We start from the raw sequence: 21,540 nt of genomic DNA, 5'->3' as shown, positions 1-21,540 counted from the left end.
GAAACCTGAGGCTCAGGGATTGCACAGCCAGTTGGCGGCAGGCAGGGATTCAAATGCACACATCTGTTTCTAAAGTCTGGGCTCCTAACAGCGTCTATGACATTCAGTAAATGGAAGCCGCTCCTTTTGAGTCACCACCTTCCCAAGGGGTAGAGACAGTAAGTTCTGATAGGAATTCTTGCTTTCCAAAGAAAGCAATTATCTAACTTTGCAGTATTGCAAAATCCAGCTTACTCCATTTCTTGACAGAAATGAGCACCTGTTGGCTAAGAAGAAACTGCTTCATATTCACCTCTTCCTTTAATCCAGTATTAAATGAGTCCATGACCTCCTCTCTCCAGTCAGCTGTGAGGTTGTTTCCATAGTCCCATAACTTTGGTTGAGAGAGGGGGAGTAGAAGGTGAGTTTATGGCTCTGCTGCCTTTGTTCATGAGAATCAGGAGTGTCAGGTCAGATTCGCTGATTCTCGGCGCTCTTAATGGAGTGGATGCTGGTCCTGAAACATCAGCTAAACAATTTTATGATTCTTTGACTCATTCTTAGACCCAGTGTCAGTAAAGTGGTTCAGATAAGAGGGAAGAGTTCAAACATAAGCAAACAAGAAGCCTACGCATGCCATTTTGCAGAAGCAGATATTTCAGAAGGAAAAGCTTTAGCCATTTGGTTATTTCTTCTGGTCCTCCAGGGTAGAGGAAAAGGATAGGGTAGTTTAATGACATGGACCAATGAATGGCTGAGACCATCCCATCTGTATTTGTTGACTAAGTGATGTGGTGAGCAAGTGGATGCTACAGATGAGGATACATAGCATTATCCTGCCCTCAGAGCGCTTTCAGGCAAGTTAGAGATGCATTCATGAAAATAAGCATAAAGAAAGAAAAGAAAACACTTTCTGCAGAGTCTGTTTTAGGCCACGACAGGATGGAGATCGAAATTTGTAAACTCAACCCTTTCAGCCAATTGCTCTTTCAGGGAGAGTAATATGGCAAAGAAGAGAGACTGTTCTCGTTTCATTTGTACCATTTCTTTGGATATAAATTCTGTAGGTCTGAAAGCAAAGGTCTGCCCAGAAAGGCTGTAGCCCTTTTGGAGGACTCCAGCCCCGTGCACTCTTGCAGAGTGCCCCTGCATGCAGGCACAGTGCAGTAAGAACCCTGGGCCCTCAGCATTGGACAGTGGGCTGATGCTCCCAGCTGGAGCCTGTCGTGCTAATTTTGCTGTGATTTCCTTTCATAGGCTTTGGATTGGGTTTTACTTACATCATCATAAGCTCCCACACGGGGGAAAAAAATGGCAGTAAAACATCTCTGAGGCTCCCTCTTTGTTTTATTTGATGGTTAAGGCAGCAGCAGGCATCGCGAGAACGCGGGGGGTAATAGGACGTGCGATTCGTGTATATTACCTTGTAATTTCCAGATGAGTGATTCTGTTCTCAAAACAAAGGGCAAAGTAGAACTGTACTTGCAGGCAGAATGCTAATTCTTCCTGTAGCCCAGTAAACGATGGAATGGAAAAGGGGCCTCCCTCTGCTGGGGGCTTTTGGCTTTTACCCTGCTGGCGTTCTTTGATTGGCTCAGAGGAGTTGTCAGAGAAGCATGGTGTCTAGCAGGCTTAGAAACTTGGGAATGTCTTCGTTCAAGGAGATCCAGAACCTCTCTGGGGGCATCTCAGGCAAAAGGCAGTTTACTAAAGCCTTTTCAATAATTTCAGTAAATTTTAAATTGAAAAGAGATGATCAGGAATGCACCACTTGAAAATGCTGCCTTTCTTTAGAAAAGGCTAAACATTTCTTTTTAGAATTTTGGTGACAGGTTCCTAACTATCATGTTCCAATTAAATGGTGCCTGTGTTACTGTTAACTAAGAGTCACTATGAAATTAGGCCAGCTTCCCATTTGGGCCCAGACACTTTCTGCTAACTGTGGTTAAGGGTAAAGCTGTTCTGTTGCTTCTCGGGAGAATAGACAGCCTCAACTGCTCTCAGTCACCCCCAGACGCTTTGCTAAGTCTCTGCAATAGTTCCCCAAGTTCTCCATGAGATGAGGATGGCATCAGCCCGCCTGCTGGAGCGACTTTTCTCCCCACACAGCCAGATGACTTTTTTTTTTTTTTTTTTTTTTAGACAGAGACTCTGTTTCACTCTGCTGCCCAGGCTGGAGTACAATGGTGTGATCTCAGCTCACTGCAACCTCTGCCTCCTGGGTTCAAGTGATTCTCCTGCCACAGCCTCCCAAGTAGCTGGGATTACAGGCACCTACCACCATGTCTGGCTAATTTTGTATTTTTAGTAGAGTTGGGGTTTCAACATGTTGGTCAGGCTGGTCTTGAACTCCTGATCTCAAGTGATCCACCTGCCTCAGCCTCCCAAAATGTTGGGATTACAGGCATGAGCCACCATGCCCAGCCTGATGTCTTCTTCTTTCACCAAACTTCTTGAGACTCTGAGCCCAGCGATGCCCCCAAACCCCATGGCCTCAGCATGCAGGGATGCTGCCTGGGTTATGGAAGTGAGGGGTTGTGCACCTGTCTCCAGGCTCTAAGCCTAGGCACAGGAGGGGACTGCACTGACCTTATATGGACCTTGTTTTATGCCAACGTTACCTAAAATATATTCTGGAGAATATTAATCCCAGGAAATGCCCCCAGAATAATTGTGGAGTGTATATTTACTGTTTCTCCTTTGTGGAGAATTTCAGGGCTTCTCAGCACATTAAAGGTGCTAAGACTGCAATTAGCAAATAACCAAAAATCATACAACCCTGCATTTAAAAAATTATCTTGAAAAATAAAAACATAGTAGCAAGAAAATAACCTCCTCTGGCCATGGTCCTTCCCCTTTCTTCAAGTAATTCTCCATGATTTTCCACAGAAGACCCATTGACCAACACTATCTTAGGCAATAGATACGTCATCTGTATTCCCATTATAATTATACATTTTCTTATGCATAAAAAATTCCAAAACAACATTTGAAAAATTCTGAAATGTTTAAAGATTGAGCAAAGATTATTTATTTATTTATTGAGATGGAGTTTTGCTCTTGTTGCCCAGGCTAGAGTGCAGTGGCGCAATCATGGCTCACTGCAACCTCCACTTCCCAGGTTCAAGCAATTCTCCTGCCTGGCCACAAAGATCATTTATAATCATACCACCTGGAGATAGCCACTGTTAATATTATACCATATTCCCTATCAGCCTTTTTTATACATTTCCATTCTTTTTTTTTTTTTTTTTTTCTGTGAGACAGAGTCTAACTCTGTTGCCCAGGCTGGAGTGCAGTGGCATGATGTCGGCTCACTGCAACCTCCACCTCCCGGGTTCAAGCCATCCTCCTGCCTCAGCCTTCTGAGTAGCTGGGATTATATGCATGTACCACGACGCCAGGCTAATTTTTGTATTTTTAGTGGAGACAGGGTTTCACCATGTTGGCCAGGCTGGTCTCAAACTCCTGGCCTCAAGTGATCCACCAGCCTTGGCCTCCCAAAGTGCTGGGATTACAGGCGTGAGCCATGGCACCCGGCTTCCATTCAGTTTTAATAGGAATACTCATAGATGCTCTTTGTTAATGTGGATGACCAGTTCTAATGTATTCTTTAGGAAAGTTCACCTTTTATGGACAGCACTGTCTTCACTGAGCGTCACGTGCTGCAGTTGCCTCTTAAAACTGTGAGCACCTATTTGGTATATTTCAGTTCTACCAGAAATGTGTGTTCCTTCTACAACCTCAGTCTTAGGCACTGCGGAGACTACAAAAGAAGAATAAGGCCTAGTCCTGATATGCCTTCTAGAAAGGTTCAGTTTGCTCAGTTTGTTTATTTATTTATTATTATTATTATTATTATTTGCTCCGTTTATAAAGCTCAGATTTGGGAAGCCTAGTGCTGCACACTTTTCGGTTCCTGTCCCATCCTATAATGCAGAACTAGTGACCCCAGGTAAGATATGCCAGAATTCCCCGTCTGGAAGGAACTTGGGTATCAGTGAGTCTTTGGTTTAGGCATTAACTATTCTGGGTTTCTGTTGCTATGTAACAAACCACCCCAAAATGTGAGGGATTAAAGCAATGGCATTCATTTTGCTCATGGATCTTTGACTAGGTAGGGTAGGGCTTGGCAGGGAGTGCCTGTTTCGTTCCAGGTGGTATCAGCCAGAGTAGCTCAAAGATGGTGGGTAGAACCCCTGAAGACACGCTCACTCCCACACCTTTGGTTGATGTTGGCTTTCAACCAGCATGTCCACTGGAAGTAGCTTTCCCTATGGAGATATGGCTTCCTCACAACATGTGGTTGCATTCAAGGGCGAATGTCATGGGGAAGCTCTATCTCCTCTTAGTACCTGGCTTTGGAAGTCAAACATTGTCACTGCTGCTGCTATCTATTCACTAGGAGCCAGCCTCCAAGGCCAGCCTTTATTCAAGGGAAGAAGAATTAGAACCCATCTTTTGATGGGAGAGCTTCAGAGAATTTAAATGCTGTGTGTCAGAATCACCGTTATCAATGTCCTCACTATTTTTTAAGAGGAAACTGAGGCCTGTGTGGTTGGGAGTGCCTTGCTTACTCTCTCCTGGCTTAGGTGCAGAACGAGGATGAGAATTCACATCTTCTGAAGTCTGTCTGATGCTCATCTCAGCCAAGCCAAATTGTCTGGATTCTCCCGTTCCCTCCACCTCTCTTCAGCTCCCGGTGGGAATTGGGATGCCTCACAGAATGCCTTTAGCTCCTCACCATAGAGACCCTCCAAGGGCAAGAAGTCAGTCTTCAGAGAGCTGCCCATCTATTTGCATACCTATTTGTACCTCTTGTTCAAATACCAGCTCTTCTTGGCAGCAAGGGAGCCTGCTAGTGCTCTCTTCACCAGTTCTGAACATAGCTTTCCAACTTGATTGGAAAGCATTTAATTTATGAGCTTTCAATCCATTTGATCAACTGTCTTAGATTCAGAGAGCATCTTCCATATTCCCCCATCAGGATGCCCTATTTACTCAGTTGACAGAACTAGACTTAGTGGAGACAGTTTAAAAGATGGCACCCTTGGGAAGAGGCACCAGGAAAAGCATCTTAGTAGCAGGGAAGCCTGATAGATGTTATGGATAGTTTCCCAATGGATACCAGAGATGCATAAGCTGAAGACGTTGCCAGCCAGAGCAGTCCACATATGAAATGGATTAAAAGGAAGAGCCTGCTAGGAATGATAGTTTTTTCCCTCTCGTTTCTCTTTTTACTGCTTTTTATCCTCATTCCTGACCCAGCTCACAGATGAGGAGTTCTGATTCAATGGTTTTTAATTTTTTCCCAAGGGAAACATAGGACTTTTGGTGATGTATAAAATGCCCCTGCACCACTATGCATGCGTTCTTGTGAATTTAAGGAAGACAGAGGGCCAAGGACACAGACTTGGGCGTGCTCGTTGTCATTCACCTGCATGCTCAAACTATTCTTGGCACAGGGTCTCTCCCGGCAGGATGGAAAATGAGCATCTTCCTTCCTCCTCTGTGCCACAGGCCCCTCAGAAGGACCTGATCCCCATCCCAGCTACAGCCATGCATCTTGGGCAGCTAGGTGTGAAGTCCAGCCTTGCACACTAAGTGTGCACCCCTGTGTCATCTCTTCACCAAGAAGGAGGGGAGAGAAGCATTGAGTATGGTGTATATAATATGCATCTGTCTTATGAAATCCTCTCAGAGAAGGGCCTCCAAGATTCCACCTGTGGGAGAAACCCAAGGGGTATGGGTGTGGGTGTGTGTGTGTGTGTGTGACACTTTGCCTTGGAACCATGGCCCTCTCCTGCCTTGAGTTATGTGGTGACTCTCCTTCCTTCAGCCCTCCTGAAATAGCACAGACACAGCCCCTTTGTAAGAGTATGGGGCTACTGTGCTAGGACTCACTTGGGTCCTGAGCTGCAAGTACAACCCTCCTCTGGAATTCCAGAGTTCTAGAGAGCTACGCCTGAGGTGCACATCTACTCTCAGAGGGTAGGGAAGCATAGGACAGTAGTTTTATTGGGTTAGTAAAACTCCATGTTGGTGTGCAGTGGCGGATTCCTTTTGATGCTTTTTTAATGTTAGCTCATTCCAGAGTGATACACTAATACCAAGGGAAGAAGGGCCTGCCCAGTTCATCTGTCATTCTCTTTGTTCTGCAAGAGCTACCCAGAAATATGTTTCTTCAAGAGTCTCTTATAATTACAGTCCAGCTCACCCCATACGCTTTTCTGCAAAAGGATCTTATTAACAGCCCCTGCCACCAGGCTTTTATATTCTCTGTTCCCACCCTTTGATTCCTATGGGTTTTTTACAAACTCATTAAAAAATGTATGAAAAGATACATGAGAGTTTTGGATCTTGGTAAGATGGAGTTAGCCTACTCCGTCCTGTCCATCACACTGAATGCAGCTGTAAAACATGAGCAGAATGCATGAAACAGCCATTTGAGGACCCTGAAGAGTAAATAGTAGGGTGCAGATTGGGGAAGCACTACCAAACCAGCAGCAAGTTCACCATTTTTTCCCCTGTAATATCTCCTAGCCTAGACTCAATGCAGCCCCACACCCAGAAGTGGGCCTCTGCTGACAGAGAGAGGACCAGGAGCTCTAGGACTGGCTTAAGGAGCAGGAACAAGGTCTCCTAATGCTCAGATTGTGCAAGGTTAAATCTGCCCTTTTTTGTTTTTTCTCTATTTCCTTGCATCCTGGAAGCAATCCTCCGACAGCAGCCTAGCAGGAGCAACAGTGGCAATCAGAATCCACATGAAACCTTTTATGCAGAGGGAGGGGAACCTCTCTCCAGACAGAGCAGCTACACTTCCAAGAGGGTGGGATGAAACCCTGCTGCTTTCTTCCCCCTTGCTCTCTATCTTCCTACTGCTTGGCCCCAGATGAAAGCACAGATGTAGGTAGTATGAGGAAGGGCAGGATAAATAGAGCCAGCTTTCTGGCCAATGGAACAGAAAGGGAGCCTGGGAACCAGAGGGTACTGGGCAGATTTCAGAGAGGGAGGCGCTCAGGAAAGTGACTCTATAAAGCTGGTTGTGAGTTTCTGGGCTCACCCCTGAGCTGAATCTGCATGGATCTGATCTTGAGCAGCATACCATAGACCCTCAGGTCTGAACTTCAGAAAAGACCACCACCCAAGGTCTAAGACTGGCCATGTGGAACATATTTTAGTAGCACTATGGATTTCTCATCAGAAACCAGGGAAGCCTTCTGATAGGGGTACAATATTTTTTAAATGTTGAAAGAAAAGAGCTATTAACCCAGAATTCGACATGCAGTGAAAATACCCATCAGGAATGAAGGTAAAATGAAGATATTCTCAAATGAATGAAAACTTTCTGTCAAGAGACCTGCTCTGAGAGAATTACTAGAGGAAGTTTTTTCAGCAGCAAAGAAATGACACTAGATAGAAACTTGGAATAGGAAGAATAAAGGAAGAATAACAGAAATGGTAAATATTTGACAAAAACAGCATAATCTGATAGGATATATTCAGTGTATATATAGATAGTACATAAGACAATTGCAGCATAAAAGGGGGGAAGGTAGAGGGGGCTATATAGAGAAAAGTTTCTAGATTCCATTTGAAATGATAAAATATTCTAAGTGGACTTTGAAAGACAAGTTTATATATTACAATCCCTAGAATTATTACTAAAAGTCATACAAAGAAATATGGAGGGGAAAAAAATAGATAAATTAAAATGGAATACTGAAAAATGTTTAATCCAAAAGAAAGCAGGAAAGGGGAAATAAACAATAACCCAAAACAAAGAATGTACAAACAGAAAACATGTTAAAATAGAAAATGTAAATCCAAACATATATATGATTACATTAAATGTAAATTCTCTAAATATGCCAACTAAAAAACAGATTTTGTTGCAATGATTTTTTTTCAGTAATCTAAATACCTAAATATATGCTTTCCCCAAGACATTCAACTCAAATATGGTGATATAGGTAGAGGGTAAAAGGAAAACTATGCAAAATGATATACCACACAAAGACTAATTAAAAGAAAGCCAAAATGGTTCTATTAATATCAAATGAAATAGATTTCAGAGCAAAGAAATTTACTAGGAATAAAGAGTGACATTACATAATGATAAAGGATCAATTCACCAAGAACAGATAACAGTTCTAATATGTATACACCTAAAAACAAAGCTTCAAAGCACAGGAAGCACAACCTGAAGAAGTTAGATGAGTCTTTAACATGCTCCTCTTAGTAGTAGAACTAGTAGAGTAAACTTCAGCAAGGGTATGGAAGAATTGAAAAATGCCATCAACCAACAATCTGATTGGTATTTATACAACATTCCACTCAGCAATAACAGAATACACATATTTTCAAGTACATATTGAACATTTACCGAGCTAGACCAAACCGTGCTTCATAAAACAAATGTAAATAAATTCAAATGAAAAAATTAGAAAGATAGCAGGAAAAAAAGTATCTCCACATCTTGGAAATTAAACAACAAACTTTGTAGTAATCCATGGGTCAAAGAGGAAGTCTCAAGATACATTTCAAAATTAGTGGGTTGCCGCTAAAGCAATGCTTAGAGGGAAACTTGCAACATTAAATGCTCATATGAGAAAAAAAGGAAAGGTCTCAAATCAACAACCAACCTCTACTTTAAGAAACTAGAAACAGAAAGGCAAAATAAACTCACAGCAAGGAAGATGGAAATTAGATATAAACACAGAAAGTAATAAAATTAGAAACAGAAAAACAATATAGAAAAATCAACTAAACTAAAAGGTGATTTTTTTAAAAAGATTGGCAAGGCATGGTGGCTCATGCCTATAATCCCAGCAGGTTGAGAGGCCAAGGTGAGGGGATCATTTGAGGTCAGGAGTTCAAGACCAGCCTGACCAACATAGTGAAACCCCCGTCTCTACTAAAAACACAAAAATCAGCCAGGCGTGGTGGCAGGCACCTGTAATTCCAGCTACTTGGGAGGCTGAGGCAGGAGAATCGCTTGAACCTGGGAGGTGGAGGTTGCAGTGAGCAGAGATCGTGCCATTGCACTTCAGCCTGGGTGACAAGAGTGAAACTCCATCTAAAAAAATAATAAAAATAATAAAAGATCAATAAAATTGATGTCTATCAAGGGACTGAAAAAGACACAATTTATCAATAGCAGGAATAAGAAGACCTATCATTAGATATTCCTGAGAAATTCAAAGAGCCTTAAGGAAATACTGTGAACAATTAGATCTGCATAAAATCCAACCACTTAGATGAGATGGACCAATTACTTAAAAACCACGGCTACCAAACTCACAAAAGATGAAAGAGAAAACCTAGAGTCCTATAACTAAGAAGTTGAATTTGTATTTGAAAACCTGAACAGGAAATCTCCAGACCCAGATGGTTTCACTGGTGAATTCTGCCAAACATTAAAAGAAGAAATATCACCAATTCTGTTCACACTCTTCCAGAAAGTTGAAGATGAGGAAGTACTTTCCAGTTTATTTTATGAGACCAGCATTACCCAAAGACAGTATGAGAGAGGAAATCTACAGAACAGCATTTTTCATAAATGTAGATACAAAATTTCTCAACAAAACATTAGCAAATTATATCCAACTATATATATATTTATACATATATATTTTAAATTACAATCAAGTGGAGCTTATCTAGGGAATGCAAGGCTATTCAGAATTCAAAAATCAATGTAATCCATTGTGTTATGAAGTTACAAAAGAAAAACCACATGATTATATCAATTGATGCAGAAAAAGACTGGCAAAATGCAACATCTATTCATGAAATAAAAATCAGTACTTAGATTATAAATCTAAATGTAAAATACATAAAACTGTAAAACCGTAAGAAGAAAAAATAGGAGAAAGTCTTTGTAGTCTGTAAGGTTAGACAAAGAGTTTCTAGACCTAACACCAAAAGTACAACTTGTAAGAGAAAAAATTGTTAACCTGGACCTCATCAAAATTAAAAACTCACTCTGTAAGTTACTATTAAGAGATTGAAAAGGCAAGCTATAGTCGGGTAGAAAATACTGACAAATCACATTTCTGACAAAAGACTTGTATCTAGAAAATACAAGCAACTGTCAAAACTCAATAGTAAGGAAGTAGACAACCCAATTTTAAAATGGGCAAAAGACATGAACAGATGCTTCCTCAGAGAGGGTCTACAGATGTCAAAAAAAAAAAAAAAAAAGATGTCCACTGCCATGAGCCATTAGATACATGCAAATTAAACCTCTAATAATGTACCACTGCAACTTTCTTAGATTGGCTAAAATTTAAAGTACTGACAATATTAATTCCCTTTAAGGTTGTAAAACACTGGATCACTCATACATTGCTGGTAGGGAGGTAAAATGGCATGGCCACTCTGGAAAACAGTTTGGTAGTTTCTTATAAACATATAGTTTCCATATGACCCAGACGTTCTAGTCCTGGGTTCTTTACTTCAGAAAAATACAAACATGTTCACTGAAAAACCTGTACACCAATGGGCATAGTAGCTCTATTCATAATTACCCAAACTGGAAACAACCCAAATTTCTTCAATGGGTGAATGCATAAACCGGCTGTGGAACACCCATATAGTAGAAAACTACTCACCAATGAGAAGGCATGCGGTATTGACAGACACAAATTGAATAAATCTCAAAGGCATTATGCTGGGTAGAAGCAGCCAGGCTCAAAAGGTTACATGCTATAGGATTATACTTTTACGACATTCTTGAAAAGAGAGCATAGGGATAAATGAGAACAGAACAGAGCTGGCCAGGGTTTTGGGGGAGTGGAGGGCATGAGAGAGTTTTGTAGAGAGCTGTCTCATGTCTTGATGGTGATGACGGTTGCATACCTTTATACATATGCTAAAACTTATAGAACCGTGCCCTCGAAGAAAATGTCAGGCTCACTGACTTTTTCCTTAATTTTAAGGGAAAAAAAAGAAAAAGGTTTTAAAGCATCCGCCGTCAGTGTCACTTTTTCGAGGCTAATGAAGTTTGACTGAGCCTTGCTTGGCGCTTTCCCTACATCCCCCGCTCGGGGCGGTAGGGAGCAGAAGCACAGTGCTGTGCTTTGGGGTGGAGGAGCCTCACGGACCCTTCCTGTCTCTACTCACTTCCCGTTAAGTTGGGTTCCTCATCCTTTTCTGAGGACCCGTTTCATTTCCTTTCCCTGTCCGCACTCATTCAAAAGCTCAGACCAGGTTGCTTGGCCTACCATTCACGACTGTGCCGTCGGCCTCCCCCTGCCTCCCCACCCTATCCTTTCCTTCTCCAATTGAGCCCAACTCTGCTGCCAAACTGGACCACCCAGCTTTCCCCTGGGCTGTCCTCTCCACCCCTGACTATGCACCCCTCAAAGCCACCTCATGTTCTTGCCACTAGGGGCTCCGTGGCTGGGCTCCCTCCTTGGTGAACACCCTTGGCGATTCGTTGGAACTTCTCATGGGGCAGTATTGTATTGCACCCCCTGTACCAGCTTCTGAGGAGTGAGTTCCATCTCTTCCTGTAGACGCTGAGCTGCTTTTAGTTGAGGGCCAAGACCTCTTCATTGGCGCCTCCTCCATATCACTTGATGGAGCACCTTGTGCACAGAAGGTGCTAATCAGAGAATATAGAGCAAATACTCTTCCTGTCTCTAATTGCCCTGGTCCAGAGAACCCTGAAGTCAGAAGTTGAAGAGGCCCTGTCAAAGGGGGAGGGAGTGGGGAGATGTTAGTCAAAGGGTAGAATCAGGTAGAGACAGGAGGAATCAGGTTTTGAGATCTCTCGCACAGCAGGGTGACTGTAGTTAATAATAACATACAGTGTTGTATATTTCAAAATTGCAAGGGTAGTAAATGTCAAATGTCTCACCACAAATAAGCGAAGTGACCGATATGGTAATTAGCTTAATTTAATCATACCGTGTTGTATATGTATGTCAAAACATCACATTGTACCCCATAAACATGTACAGTTTTTAAGGGTCCTGGAAGGTAACCTGTCCCCCACTTCCCTGGAGGTCTGTCTGTATTGCATGTAATAAATGGACGTTTGAGTTCCACCCGTGGGTGCCTTTCTGCTCAATCCCCTACTATGTGTATCCAGATAGGCTAGTTGGGCTGTGTGGCACACAATCCCCAAATCTCAATAAAGCTGACGTGCTCATCACAGAGCTGCTGGACCCCGCTATAAAGTGTCCTCACCCAAGGACCCAGGCTGAGAGAGGCTTCACCTCCCATTGCCAAGGGAGGTAAATGGAAAAAGGAATGAACCAGATTTTGCAGTCTTCATGCTTCTCCCTGGGAACCGACACATGGCACTTGTGCGTACATGTTCTTGGCCAAGCGAAGGGGCAGGGAAGCACAATCCTACTCTGTCTAGAAGACAAACTGGAAATATTTGGTGAACAGCAATCCTAACACCACAGGTGACCATGACAGTGGGAAAGGCCACTCCTCCTAGGAGCTGAAGCGAAGGTCACAGTCTTCCCTTGATTTCCTGCAGTACCCTTCCCCAACAGGGAATGCAAACACCAGCCTTCTGTTAGTGTGTGGCACTGTTTCTCTGCATGGTATGCTTAGTTTTTGTGCTATAAACTGAAGCAGCCAGAATTAGTCACTCTCAGTTCTGTGTTCCCAGAACACTGGGTCCGTAGGTCCATAACAGATCCCGCCACAATGATTTGGAGGGAGCTGTAGGAAGTGGCAGGAGGGTGCACGGCCTTACAGTGTGGGCACTGGAGCCAGCCTGTGGCACCACTTCCCAGACCTGTAATGGTGGTGAGTTATACAGCCTCTCAGTGCCTCATTCCTTCCCCTTGGAATGGAAATGCAATAGTACCTGCCTTAAAGGGTTGCTATGAGAATCGAAGGAATGAATGGATGTAAAGCTCTTAACATGGTGCCCATTACATACGTAGTAAGTGCCCAGCAAATGTTCCTTGTGTAACCAGACCCAAACTCCCCAAGATGCCCAATGATGGACACTTCAGAACAGATAAGCTGGGGCTTTTTGAGCCCCACATTCAAAAATCAATATCCATGTATATTTAAAACACACACATACCTTCCCTTCCTCCCTGCCTTGGTCTCTCTCTTACTGTCTCTTTCTTAAACTCAATAAGATGATGACAAATAACCCAACTGGAAAATAGGCAGAAGATTTGAACAAACACTTCACAAAATAAGATACATAAATGGCCATTAAGCATGTAAAAGGATGTTCGACATTACTAGTCACCAGAAAAATGCAAATCCAAGCCACAGTAAGATAACATTTCGATGGCTAAAGTAAAAAAAAAAAAAAAAAAAAAAAAAAAGCTGATAACACCAAGCATTGACAGGGATTGCAGCAACCAGGACTTTCATACATTGCTGGTGGAAAAGCAAAAACAGTGTAGCCAGCTTTGTATGACAGTGCAGCCGTGTCTTATCAGGTTAAACATACGCTTAACAGATGACCCAGCAATTCCATGCCTCTGTATTCATCCAAGAGAAATGAATGCCTATATCTACACACAGATCTGTACATGAGTATTGAGAACGGCATTATTCTTATTACCCCTGAACTGGAAATGAACCAGATGTTGTGGCATATTCATACACAGGCATACTAGTCAGCAGGAAAAAGGAATGGGATGTTAATATGTGCAGCAACATGATGCATCTCAAAAATGTCATGCTAAATCAAAAAGACTGTATATTCTGATTCCAGGTCTGTTAAATTCTAGACCAGGTGAAACTGCACTAACAGCAGATCAGTGGTTGCCTGTGGCTATGGCTGGGGGTGGGCGGATCAATCACAAAGACTCAGGAGAAACCTCTTTACGATGAAAGAACTGTTGTTTATCTTGATTTTGGTGGTAGTTACCCAACTAATACACCAAACTATGCACTAAAATGGATGAATTTTATTGAATTTAAAAAATGCCTTAAAACTCCAAAGCCTGGCCAGGCATGGTGGCTCATGCCTGTAATCCCAGCACATTTGGAGGCCGAGGCTGGTGGATCACCTGAGGTCAGGAACTCGAGACCAGCCTGGTCAACATTGTGAAACCCCGTCTCTCCTAAAAAATACAAAAATTAGCCGGGTGTGATGGTGCATGCCTGTAATCCCAGCTACTCGGGACACTGAGGCAGGAGAATAACTTGAACCCGGGAGGCGGAGGTTGTAGTGAGCTGAGATCACGCCACTACACTCCAGCCTGGGCAACAAGAGTGAGACTCCATCTCAAAGACAAAAACCCAAAGCCTAGTTGTTGGAGTGTCTTTCAAAACCTTCATCCCAGTGTCTGTGTGTGGTGGTCTCGGGGCCTGCCGAGAGGACCTTCTTTTTGGAAATAAGGTCATTCCAGGCTCATTTTCTTTCTCTCACCTGATAGCAGAGGAACCAGCTGACAGCGACCAGTTTCCAGTGGACACCACAGTGTGTCCCAGCCAGAGGCAGATGGAAACAAGCTTGTGTCTCTGTCACTAACGATAGGAGCCTTCGTCGGAGTTGCTACCAGGCCATGTTGGTCGTCATTACACCCATTGAAGATGAGAACAGAGCAGTAATGAGCTGAGTGTTATCGGCTCACAAATAATTTATAATGGACAAACTAGGACAGGAACAGAGCTTTTTTTGGCTAAGGAGGTTGCATGTCACTCTTTAAAATCTAGGCCAAAAAATTATTTATAATGCATAGACACTCACTCTGAAAGTGAAAGGGGTTCCTTTCTTCTCTCCCGTGTGTTTGAACATGGTCTTTCAGCCTGGACTAGCAACAAGACTCCGCAACATCTTGCCGCCACGCCTGCAGTTAGTGTGTGATGTGAGAGAGAGAGCACGGGTAAAGAGAGTGGCTCGGCGAGGGACAGGGCCTTTGTAGAAGGCCAAGAACAGACAGGGAGGAGGGGAGAGGCAGGAAAAGACTTTAGGTAAAGGGTAGTTACCACGCGTGTTAGCTGAGCTTTGAAGAATTTCCCAAATATTATCAGGAAACAGCCTAAACTGAGATAGGACCGGAAAAGATGGGTTGTGAACATGTGTGTTGAAATAAAGGCAGGCTGTGTGCAATTAGGGAGGGGCAAACCGAGTGGTTATGGTCCTCGTGGTGTCTAGGGAAAGGGTTTTGGAAATATGTCCTTTTGTGTCCAAGGGCTGTTTATTGATACTGTTACCTATAGATACTTATACCTGCCCCAAGGGAGGTGAATCAGAATCCAGCAGCACACTCTGTCCTGACCACACATTGGCCAGGAGCCTCCTGGTGAAGGATTTGCTCCCCTGGGAACCATGACCCCGGGCCCCAGGTGCCTGGAAAAGCAGCAATGTTTTATGGGCCTGGCCTCTGGGGCCCGTGTTCTCTCTCAGAGAGCTGACTTCTGGAACAAGTCTGTCTTCAATGAATTGGGGAGGAGTGAGCCAACTTTCTCAGACCTGGATCACCTTCAAATACGTGGATCGTTGATGAAGGGCCTGTGGCATGTCATTGAAGATGGAGGCCCCTCGAGTAGCACTGCTTCTGGACTTTTCAGGAGGGCTTTCTGCATCACGTGTTCCTTGTTCGTTGTTAATTAGAGCATCCCTGAGAGCCACGATTCCCTACTCAAGTTCCTGAGGATCTCAGGGTCCTCAGAGGTGCTTGGGTGGCTTGGGGGATGCCCCTCCCCTCTAACCAAGCAGCTTCGCTTTGATCTCTCCTATAAGTGTGCAGCACAGGGTGTCATTTAAAATAAACTGGTTTTTTTGGAGCATTTTCAGGCTCACAGACAAATTGAGTGAAAGACACAGAGCGTTCCCATATCCCCCTAAGCCCTCCCTAGACACACTCAGCCTCCCCCATTGTCAGCATCCCCCACCAGAGTGGTGCATTAGTTATAGCTGATAAGCTTACATTGATACATTGTTACCATTCAGAGTTAACATCAAGGCGCACTCTTGTGTTGTACATTCTCCAAGTCTAGACAAATGTGTGATGACACACATCTACCAGTATGGTGTCATACAGAGTGGATTCACTGCCCTAAAAATCCTCTGTTCATCCCTCCCTAACCCCTAGCAACCACTGATCTTTGTGCTGTCTGTGTAGTTTTGCATTTTCCAGGATGTCATATACTTGCTATTATACAGTGTGTAGCTTTTTCAGACCGGCTTCTCCAACTTGGTAATATGTGTTTAACTTTCCTCCATGTCATTTTAAAAAGTGTTCATCTGCTCTTAGCAGCTTGACAGCCATGTGCAGTACCTGTCATACGTCTGCCCTGGGTCTGTACAGCCCTGGCTGTTGTAGGCAGGGTGTGTCTTGCCTCCCCCAATAGGGTGATGAGCTCTTTGGAGCAGGGGCCAGGACACATGCACTGGTGGCACACGGGACACCTGGCCACCCCTTGGGCCCTGGAACCAGGCTGGGTGTTCTGGATTGAAGGGGACATGGTTTGAGTCTTAGGAAGGGCTCTCTGAGCACAGCCATCTCAGTCAGCAATGTGTCCTTTGCTCTCTGAAAGTGAAAGTTCTATGAAATCGGAATGAGCAGCATCCGGCCTCAGAGCTAATCTGTAAGATTTTGCGTCTGAGTCAGAACTTACTGGTTATTAATGCTGTCTGTCTTTGTGGCCAAGAGTCTAGCAAAACATTTTCTATCCTCCTGCCTCAGAAATGTGGCCAGCGTGACCTTCCTGAAAGAGTTTTTTGATAAGATAGATGATCACAATAGAATGTGCTCTAATAGAAAGTGTTTTTGTTTCATCACAAAGCCTTTGTGACGTGGAATGTTCCAGTAACCTGCTCGTTTTGTGTTTACAGAGCTTCTCGAAACAAGTCTGAGAAGAAGCGTCGGGACCAGTTCAATGTTCTCATCAAAGAGCTCAGTTCCATGCTCCCTGGCAACACGCGGAAAATGGACAAAACCACCGTGTTGGAAAAGGTCATTGGATTTTTGCAGAAACACAATGGTAAAGGTCACCCTTCTCTCTGTTTTTCTTCCACCCTGCCCTGTCCATGTGGTGATGACTTCACCAATCTGGGCTGCCTGGTTGGTTTTGTCTCCCCAGCCAGGCCCAGCCTTGCCCAGCCTTACTGGTTGAGGGCTTCCCATTTCAAAGGCACTCCTCCGTCTATCAGCCCATCTCTGGCTAGGTGGGGAGAGGGCACACACCTCCCAATTGCATTATAAGCCAGACGACAGAATCCAAAACAACTTCACAGGTGGCACCCAGCCGAAGCAGTGTGGCATTCACAGTGACAACTTCTTGATCAAAAATCCCTGGAACAAGTGTCTTTTATTCAATGCTGAACAGACAGACGCAGTGGCTGAGTACTCACTTCCTGTGGGATCAGACTATGTGGGCCTTTTCATCCCTCTCTGCCACTGCCCTCGAACTCTTTGGTCTTTTCAGCTGCATCATGAAAAAATACATTGAAAAGAATTCATTTTCTTAATGTCACATTCATTCTGTTTTTATTGAGATATAATGTCCATACCACAAAATTCACCATTTTAAAGTGTAGAGTGTAGTGGTCTTTAGTATATTCACAAGGCGATGTAACCATCACCACTATCTAATTTCATCACGCCAAAAAAGAAACCCTATATCCATTAGTGATCATTTCCCATTCTTCCCCCTCCCTCCAGATCCTGGCACACCTGTTTTCTGTCTCCATCAATTCCCCTATTCTAGGCATTTTATATGAATAGAATCATACTGTATGTGGTCTTTTGTATCTGGCTTCTTTCACGTAGCATCTGTGTTTTAGCACATGTGAGTACTTCATTCCGTTTCATGGACCAACAATATTCCATTGTATGGATATATTAATACCATATTTTGATTAACCATTCATCAGTTGATGGATATTTGGGTTGTTTACAATTTTTGGAAATTATGAATGATGCTGCTGTGAACATTCGTGTACAAATTTTTGAGGATATATGTTTCCACTTCTCTTGTTTGTATTCCTAGGAGGGGAATTGCTGCATTAAATGGTAGTGTTTAGCTTTTTGAGGAACTGCCAAACTGTTTTCCCAGGTGGCTTGTACCTATTTACATTCCCAGCAGCAATGTATGAGGGTTCCAGTTTCTCCACATCCTTGTCAACACTTATTACTGTCTTCTTTTATTATGACTATTATTAATATAATCTCCCTAGTGGGTATGAGGTGGTATCTTATATGACTTTGATTTGAATTTCCCAGTGACTAATGATGTTTTCCTTTTCATGATCTTTTCATATACTTACTGGCCATTTGTGTATCTTCTTTGGAGAAATGTCCAAATCCATGGCCCGTTTTTAAATCATTGATTTTTCTTTTTATGCTTGAGTGGTAAGAGTTCTCCATGTATTCTAGATACTAGACCCTTATCTGGTATAGAATTTGAAAATATCTTCCCCCATTCTGTGGATTGTCTTTTTACTTTTCAAGTGATACTCTTTGACACACGAAGGTTTTAAATTTTAATCGTTAATGTCCAATTTATTTTTTTCTTTTGATTACTTGTGCTTGAGGCATCCTATCTAAGAAACCATTACCTAATCTAAGGTAATGAAGATTTATATCTATGTTTTCTTCTAAAAGGTTTATAATTTTTTTATTTTTTTTATTTTTTTGAGACAGAGTCGTGCTCTGTCGCCCAGGCTAGAGTGCAGTGGTGCAATCTCGGCTCACTGCAAGCTCCGCCTCCCAGGTTCACACCATTTCCTGCCTCAGCCTCCCGAGTAGCTGGGACTACAGGTGCCCGCCACCACGGCTGGCCAATTTTTTGTATTTTTAGTAGAGATGGGATTTCACCATGTTAGCCAGGATGGTCTCGATCTCCTGACCTCGTGATTCACCCGCCCTGGCCTCCCAAAGTGCTGGGATTACGGGCGTGAGCCACCGTGCCCAGCCTAAAAGGTTTGTAATTTTTAACTGTAGGTTAAGCATAGATACTTGATCCATTTTGTGTTCGTTTTTGTAGATGTCATAAGGTATGCTGTGAAAATTCATCCTTTTGCATGTGCATTTCCAGTTATCCTGGCACTCCATTCTTTTTCTAACTTTGTAATACTTTATAAAATAACACATACAGAGAATATACAAATCATAACTGTACAGTTGAATTAATTATCACAAAGCAGACACAGCCAGGGAACCAACAACCCAGGTCAAGAAATAGAAGCTCCTTCCTGTCTTCCTCTGCTTTCCCAAAAGAAGGAACCTCTGTGCTGACTTCTAACCCCATAAGTTGGTTTTGCCTGTTGGAACCTTATTCAGATGGAACCATGAATTATACACATGATGTTTATGAGATTCCTCTCATTCTTCCAGTGCTATTGCTAGTTCCCTTTCATTAGTGTATAGTATTCCATCACACGATCACCTGCATATGCCACTTGAATTCATCCTTGAACTCACGTCTTTCTCAAATCATTCTCTCTCCCTTTTCCTCTCCCTCAAACGCTTTTACCTGTTAGTGTGTGATCACACCTACCCTGCCAGTCACCCAGGATGTTACAAAAAGTCACAGAATAGTTAAGAGGGCTCAGAACCTATTAGCAAGCCGGAAGAGCAGAATTCTTTTTTCTTTAATCATGACACCAAACATAATAAGTCAGAAATGTCAGAATTAGTGAGGAAATAATTACAGTTCTTCCATGCAGGCAGTGACTCTTCCACTGAACATTTTCCTAGACAAGATGATTTCATAAAAGAGGGTGCGGCTGGGACATCAGAAAGTTTCATTATACTTCTTATTCTTTTATTATTTCTTTGATGATCATATATACCTATTAAAAATGTGACAGTGATGATATGTCCTCGTATTATTTTTTCCAAAGCTGCCCGGAGAGAGTAAAGAACATGTTAATTGCTTTTGTTAAAAGTCAGAGAAGACCAATCAAGCAGGATTGGAACGGAGTGTTACAGCAGTATTTGATTGCCCTGATAATTTAATCAAAATGGTTATATTTCCTAAATAATGATTTAGCCAAGTGAAATAGCAGGTTGGTTTGATTGCCAAGATATTTTGTGCAAATTACTCAAACTAGGTCAGTGCCACTGAGAAGCAGGACAGCTGTTAAATAGGACAGCTGGGATCAAGTTCATCAGCCTGACATTTATGCCGGGCTCTGTCCACTGTGGAATTACAGAATTGTCAAATCTGGGCCCTGGAAAGGATAAGTCAGCAGAAATGCAGCCTCCAAATACCGGGAGAGCCTGCTTCAGCTTGCCTTTTTCCTAAGATGAAGGCCTACTCCGCACAACCCGCTTAAACACAACGAGGATCATGCCAGGATCTCACTCATCTCTGTGATTTCATATTCAAAATAAAGCAGAAAATTCATGGTACGTTTTTTGGGGAAATAGAGTTGTTGGAGCAAAACTTGGATTAAAGCAAAAAGCAAAGCAATCGCTTTCCTTTACTTGCAGTCCAAATGGACATGAACTCTGCAGGCATCTGCAACAGAGTAGAGAATACTGACCGTAAGCATCTATTCAGGGCTTGCTGTGAGCTGGGCAATATTCTAAGAGCTCTACATACAGGAACTCCTCTACATAGAGCTCCTCTTCATGGCAGCACTTTTTTTTGGGAGACAGAGTCTTCGTCTGTCACCCAGGCTAGAGTGCAGTGGTGCAATTTCAGCTCACTGCAACCTCCACCTCCCAGGTTCAAGCGATTCTCCTGCCTTAGCTTCCCAAGTAGCTGGGATTACAGACATGTGCCACCACACCTGGCTAATTTTTTTGTATTTTTAGTGGAGATGGGGTTTTGCCACTTTGGCCAGACTGGTCTCGAACTCCTGGCCTCAAGTGATCTGCCTGCCTTGGCCTCCCAAAGTGCTGGGATCATAAGTGTGAGCCACTGCACCCGGCCCATGGCAGCACTTTGAGTTAGTTCCATTGCACAGATGAGGCACACAAGGTGGAGTCACTCATCCAAGTCAGACAGCCAGGAAAATGTGGAATCTAAACCCGGCAGCCTGTCTCTAGAGCCCAACCTTTTAGCACTACACTCTATGGCTCCTCCACAAGAGGTGATCTACAGGGCTTCTTGTGGCTATTTATATCACAGCTGCACTCCAGCTGTTCATGAGTGTGTCCATTTAGACTGCTGGTTCTCAACCTTGTGTGCACATTTGAATCACCTGAAGAGCTGTTGAAAAATACATATTACCAGGTAACCGCCCACAGACCAATATGTCATTATCTCTAGAGGTGGGACCACAATGGGATACTAGCTCGCAAGAGAAGATTGTTCACTTTTCAGGAGTTTTGCAAGCCAGTTGGCATCAAGTTGGTAGCTTGAAATCAGCCATGGTAGGCGTATTTACACCACAGAAAGGGGCAAACACTGCAAATCAGGGCTGTTTGTTATAGAGGGTGGAGAGCCTTTCACCAGCAGATGGCTAGGTAAGGCCCAGGCATCAGCATTTTTAAGGCTCCCCAGGTGATTCCGGTATGCAGTGAGGGTTAAGAACTATGAATTTCAACGTGCTTCCTGCCTTCATGCTAAAGGGAGACCACATGGTAAGTAAGGAAAGATGATTAGGTCCAAGTAGTTATTATAATTATTTAGCTCTTTCCCTAATAATCTTTCAGCATTGCT

General features: G+C 43.2%; 2 protein-coding genes across 5 annotated transcripts in view; both read left to right on the top strand.

Moving 5' to 3' along the window:
• The window catches only part of RPL31 (ribosomal protein L31), a 179,685-nt gene that overhangs the window by 69,180 nt on the left and 88,965 nt on the right, over positions 1 to 21,540 (top strand). The window lies entirely within an intron of this gene.
• The window catches only part of NPAS2 (neuronal PAS domain protein 2), a 188,250-nt gene that overhangs the window by 99,649 nt on the left and 67,061 nt on the right, over positions 1 to 21,540 (top strand). For all 4 annotated transcript variants that reach the window (XM_032176701.2, XM_032176703.2, XM_032176699.2 and 1 more), the window contains exon 3: positions 16,760 to 16,908. In XM_032176701.2, the coding sequence (XP_032032592.2) occupies positions 16,760 to 16,908 (149 nt within the window). The remainder of the gene's footprint in view (positions 1 to 16,759; positions 16,909 to 21,540) is intronic.

This window comes from Hylobates moloch, unplaced genomic scaffold (genome assembly GCF_009828535.3).
Source record: "Hylobates moloch isolate HMO894 unplaced genomic scaffold, HMol_V3 SCAFFOLD_15, whole genome shotgun sequence".
Lineage (NCBI taxonomy): Eukaryota > Metazoa > Chordata > Mammalia > Primates > Hylobatidae > Hylobates > Hylobates moloch.
The sequence above is the reverse complement of the archived record's forward strand: the minus strand, read 5'-3'. Positions and strand labels throughout refer to the sequence as shown.